The sequence below is a fragment of the Dermacentor variabilis genome, chromosome 1, assembly GCF_050947875.1.
Source record: "Dermacentor variabilis isolate Ectoservices chromosome 1, ASM5094787v1, whole genome shotgun sequence".
Taxonomy (NCBI): domain Eukaryota; kingdom Metazoa; phylum Arthropoda; class Arachnida; order Ixodida; family Ixodidae; genus Dermacentor; species Dermacentor variabilis.
The window spans coordinates 23,504,937-23,510,936 of NC_134568.1; the positions used below are offsets into that span (position 1 = coordinate 23,504,937).

Consider the following 6,000-nt stretch of genomic DNA (forward strand, 5'->3'; position numbering starts at 1 on the left):
ATGCCGGGGCCCGACATAGACTGTGAAGCGCAAAGGAGCTCACTTCAAGGTGACAACTACCACGAAGATCACTCTTCCTGACCCTGACAAGCTGAACTAATTGATGAAAGGGGCCAACGTCGAAGGCTACCGTGGCAACAGCATCGACCTCGTACTCCCAGATTTCTACACGCTTGCGCCATATGCGGGGGCGAAGGTGCATCATAGGGGCCGGAAACGGTGCGACATCATGGGAGGGATATTGCGACCGATTCGACGATTGTGACTTGCCGAGATACAGTCATCAGATCCCCAAGTCTAGTCTCCTAGGGAAGACGACGGTATTAAAAGCGGAGATCTTTGGTGCCGTGAGAGAGTGCCCTGATGTGAACTAAGTCATTTAATGTGCTCCTACATGGAGTGGGCTTCCGTATCTAGAGCAAGTGTAAGTAATATAAAAATAAACCCTTTTTCCTCCATTCCTACTGCCGGACGTACTCGTCGATGAGCTTGGTAGATTCCTGGCCTAAGCGCCACCTCGAGGCGCAACATTGGGCACGTCAGCTGCCTCGCGCGGCGGTGGCTGATCAAATGAAACATTGATCACCCAGCGCTCATGGCTGTCTAGTTGGGAGCTGCAAAAACTCCCCCTTGTCGTCAGGAGGCATCACCAGCTTCGCATTTCTTGGGATTAGCACTATACGTGTACTGCGTGTTTAGCACGCGTTCTACGTGTTTACGTTACGGTAGTGTAGGATCTGACGTCATCGACTTATCGTGATCTCACACGCGCAGCTACCCGTTTTGGTTTCGGTACCTCGTTTATTGGTTAGTTAAAATTGTTGATGAGTTTATAAGCAAAGTGAACAACCCTACCGGTGACAGGACAGCCAATGCCATTTGAAAATAACAATATCCTAATATGGTTAAATAACCACCGGAGTTGCCGTTTAAAGCTACACGATAACACACCACTAAAATGTCTGCAAAAATAAAAAAAGAAAGAGAGAAGGGCCATAGTCACGTATCAATCTACAGTGCACCCACATCGATAACTGTAGCACCCTATCGGGCTGTTAATCCCAAAAGAAGCTCAAGAGAGCCGGTTTTCCGATTAAATATGATCTATCAATGCACCCTTGCGTATTTAGTAGTGTACTTGTAATGCCTTTGTGGCAAAACTTGGTTAATCTTTGTTAACCGCGTGACATGCCTGCAGTTGTGCGCACTGCGCCCGTACGCAGACCATATACAGGGTGTACCACGTAACTTGTGCCAAAAATTAAAAAAAAAAAAAGCGCGAGTGCCATGTAGCGGGACAGAACCAAGGTAATGTTGTTTGCCGTCGCTTGGAGCAAGTCAGACTATATTTTTTTTTTGCGTATTTGGCCTAATGACATACATGGCTATTCTTATTTATTATCTGCTCAAAAATTATAATCAGAGCCAAATTATCAATCAGGGAATTGTAGGACATCAAGCAAAATTTCGGCACAAGTTGCGTGAGGCACCTTTATAGGCCCCTGCATTCACGCTCTCCACAGGTTACAGCTGCGCTAGAACACAGCCTAGCGAGCTGAAGAAGCAAAATTGGCAAAGAAACGGTTCATACTGGCGATGACAGCTACAATAGCTTATCGCGAGGCAATAGCTCCCTACTTCTCCGAACGTTCAACTTAGATGACCGCGATGTGATGACCGGAAATCGTTGCACCCGAAAGCGCAGCCACGAAAATGCCCATGTATGAGCTTTGGGATGAGCAGAGCTGAGCCCGTATCACTAACACGAGCTTAACTCCATTTCCTTGCAAACCCTAGCGGCTTGTGTCAGCGACACTGGCGTGGTAAGTGAAGGATCCGCGCAGCGCCATCTTGCTAGGGCAGGTCGCTTATACGCAGTTAGACTGGCCCCTCAAGCCAGGACGCTTCACTACTCAACATGTCCGTTTAAGCGTGCCTGTCGCGAGAGTGTTAGCTACACTGTTAGCGACGCCCCGTATGTGGGAGCTCATGCGCTTCCTAAAATAAGGAGTTGTTCCTTTCTAAACACTTGCGCGGCCTTGCCAGATGGTACCTGCCCGAGCGCGTACGCGGGTGCGCGTTGACGAAGGAGTACTTGCGTACTCGGTGACGCCGCCAGATGTTATCGGCCAGAAAATTTGGCTTCACAATCCATATCACACTAATGATTTAAAAGCAACGACTGCTCTCTACGACGGAAACTGAAATCAAAAACACTCAGCGCGACGTCACTAGGCGTTTGCATTTCTTTTCCTCTACACATTTTACAGACTGGGGACTATCATATACTGGTCTGCTCCACCTCCCCGCTTCCCCTGCCATCCCATCTTTAAACCGTGTCACACGCAGGTGCTTGGCTTATGTGTGCGGAGGAGGCGCGTTAAGGCGCAAATATATCGGTTCGCGACCCCGCTAGCGGCTGGCGCCATCGATTCCTTCTTCGCCGCGTGGCGATATGCCATCGCAGTGTGCGCGCGCCGACGATTTCGACAGGCGTGCCTGCGCACAAAGCCTAGTTGCCTACTTCCTCGGCGGCGGCGGCGGCAGCGAGTATTGCGTTCGACACACTGAGCTCCGTGTTTGCCAGGTCACACAGCACGGGCCCCTTAGATATTCAAAAGCGATCTGGAATGCACGTGATATTCGGAACAACCGAACAGCAAGAAAAAGGAGACTGGCGCGTACCCCGCCCGTCGCTCCCCCGTAGGCCAGTCCCCTGCACTCAAAAGGCGGCGACGCCGGCTCGCCGGCCGGTAGTCGGGCGTGCGCGCTCTCCGGCCGGTGCATAAAACGGCCTGGAATGCGCGCGCTGTTTCCGATACTCGTGTATGCCTGAAACGCTGCCAGCGCTGCAGTGCCGCCGACACCCCTGTCCGGACCCTCCGGAGTACATTCACGCCGTGTGCCGGTGGTAGTTTGGTTCGAGACGCGTCGTTCCTGAGCGCGCACGCTCACAGATGGGAAGGTCACGTATGACCCGCTGCTCGAGGCTACCCGGTGTAAAATGAACGCGGTCGCTTCAGTGAGGCGATAGAGCGCGCGCTACGTTACACGGGTTACACGCGCTAGAGACACCGATAAGGACTAACGGTTCGGACGCAAGCTGTCTCGAACGAGAGGCTTCCGTTCGGACGGGCAAGCGCACATCCTGAGGCGCATTACTGCCGCGATCTATAGAGAGGAACGGGGGGCGAAGGCTTTGCTGCTGTTACGGCTACATTTTATGCGCTAAACGTAGTTGACCCATCCGCGCCGTAAGGCGGCCCATTTGCGAGCGGTGAAGGTTGTAAAACTGTTCGGAGACATCGGTGCGTTATTACGTAACTTTAAGCAAAGTTACTACACCGCTATACGGCTTCGAGAATAGGTTAGTTAGCAATGGGACCGGCGCAGTAATGTTCGCACTGTAAGTCATCAGTCACGAAACCTTTGTTAAACATGCGTACCTTTTTCTTCAATGCTCGAAAGAATGAGACACGCCGACGTCTTCCTAGCTGTTTTGTAGACACGTGCGCCTGACTGTGTACCTTCCTTTCTTGAAGAGGTCGTTTCGCGCGTCTTTAAATCCCAATAACGAACAGACTGCGCCTGCATGTTTAGCTTCGTCCTCAATGAGGGCAAAAACGTGGTATAGGGCGTCGCCTATGACTGAGAGAAACACAGCACAAAATAAGTACACTCGCAAGTGTTTACCACTGCCCGACGATTAAAATCAATGTTCATGACTGGTGCCACGAACCACAGTTCATGTGGGCTAAGTACGAAGTAAGAAACTCTTGTGGCGCAGTAACAGGATGGCGCCTGCCAACAGCGTGACGCGATCCCGAAGAAACCTTAACTGCGCCCCGCTGTCTTCACATCAGCAGGCCATCGTCAGCTGGTACCGCACATGTTTGCCGCATGGTACCATCAGCTACAGCAAATGCCAGTCCAAGTCGAGGTTTGGGCTTCCGGCTCGGCGGTAATACGCCTACGACAAACTTTTGTGTGCATAGGGCCAGTTTCGGTGCAACCGCTCCCACAGAACGCCATCCTAGAGAAGAGGCGTCGTGTGAGCGCTGTAGTGGGGTTTAAGTTTGCCGAATCGTCACGGCAGTTCGCTTGGGGTCAGTGGAAAATCTTACACCGAGTGCACGAGTTAAGCGAGTGCCGAAAGTCTCGGCACGCGCTTTTCTCTTGAACATCAGCGTAATTAGTGAAGATAGTGTCGGCTCTTTCATAATATATATATATAGAAAAAGAGCATGGTCGCTCTTAAAGGAAATGCACTTAACAAAAAGTTTCGCACTTTTCTGTAAAATGGAAATTTCCCGCACAAACGGCGCTCATAGTGACTACGAACAACTGGACCACTCACATTGGAAGGCCCATCTCTTGAGCTGACGTATGCCGAAGACCACCTTAAGCAGGGCGTCACGGCAGTCCGGAGACACCTCCAGCTCGGAGCTGCGCCGTATCACCGTCGGCAGCACCTTCCTTATCACGCTATCCACCAGGTCCTGAAGGTTAATTTCGAACTTGGACCACTGCTCCAGTATCCGCTCGTTTCTGGTCTTGTTGGGGGGCGCGGACGTCGTCGTGCCACCATCCTCCGCGGCGGCGGCGGCGGCGGCTGCGCGCTCCCTGATCTGACCGAGGACGTCGCCGATGGATGGGTTCGCAGCCGCGGTGTCGGCCAGGAGTGCTACGGCGGTCGCCAGGAGTAGCAGGAGCAGCGGCAGCATCGTCGGCGTCTGGACGACTCGGAGCGATCCGGGCGCCCGGAGGAGGGCCGCAGGAGGCGAGCGGCGCTGAGCTGTGGCGTTGGTGCGCATCGTGCCGCTGGTGTCCTTCTTCTGGTCCGGGCGCCGCACCGTAGACCTGTTTTTAAGGAGTGCTGCCGGCGCCGCCGCCGCCGCCGCTCGCTGAGGGTGAGCGCGTACGGATCCGTGCTCCGGATTGAACGTGCCGCTCTTCCGCACAGTTGGCTCCGCTCGCGAGCAACACTGTTGTGCCAGGAAGCGCACCCTAAGGGGCAAGCGGTGGAGCGGTGTCTTAAGAGCCCCCCCCCTGCACTCCCTTGTTCAGTCGAATTATGATACACTGCCAATAAAGCTGTCAAAATTACATTACCTTATTCGAAGGTGCTGCAGACTGCATTGAGAAATAAAGTCAAGGTGGAAGGACTATCCTTTGTACATTTTCTTCTGGGACCTCGTGATTGCAATGTAATTACATCTTGGCTCGCGGTGCAACCAGTCACGTCGTAGTTTTTTTAAATAAAAAAATTGAATCACAGCACGTGCGCAAGTTAGTTATTGGCTGCATGCACTACGAGGGAAAAAAAAAGAAATATTCGTTCACTATTTCTGAAGGAAGCGGCACATCGGCATCCCGTCAAACCTAGTAGTGCTTCATTAATGTGGCTGTACGCAGCAGTACCTTTCACACTGAAATAAAATGGAGCCACGTGGTTATGCAGAAGGTGCAATGTATCCGCCGCTCCTTGTCTGTGTGCTTTTTGTTGTTGTTTTTTGTCGTACGGAATTAGGAATATAATTGAAGAAACATAAGTCGTGCACATAAATTTATTTATTGATGTTATGCCAAAGGGCCGAGGGCATCACAGAGAGAAGTGGTCTCGGATACGGAAGCATAACAACGAAATACGACAAATGATCTAAACAATATCGCACATTAGGAATTTCTAATAATAGAATATTGGCTAATGCTTGGCGGAAAAGTTTGTTTTCGACAATGGCGGCAATGTATCCTGGAAAGAGGATCCATTCCTGCGATTTCCTTGGGAAGAAAGAGTGACTGAATGTGTTCGTGTACCTTGACTGAATTCCGAGCATATTGAGATTATTGATGCGGCGCGATAAATAGTGAGGTTGACAAAAGAAGTCATTGAGAAGCGAAGAATGGCTATAAATTTTGTAAAACAGGGTCAAACGTACTATCGCTCTACATGACAAAAGTGATGGAAGAGCTAGATTAACTTTCATAGAGGATATATAT

The 6,000-nt window shown here is 51.2% G+C and overlaps 1 protein-coding gene across 1 annotated transcript in view; it reads right to left on the bottom strand.

Annotated features, from left to right (window-relative positions):
• LOC142575808 (nose resistant to fluoxetine protein 6-like) overlaps window positions 1-4,870 on the bottom strand; it is a 339,710-nt gene extending 334,840 nt beyond the window's left edge. Inside the window, exon 1 of the mRNA XM_075685475.1 lies at window positions 4,358-4,870. Coding sequence (XP_075541590.1) covers window positions 4,358-4,814 — 457 coding nt within the window. The 5' untranslated portion in view covers window positions 4,815-4,870. The remainder of the gene's footprint in view (window positions 1-4,357) is intronic.
• Window positions 4,871-6,000: the final 1,130 nt, after the last annotated feature.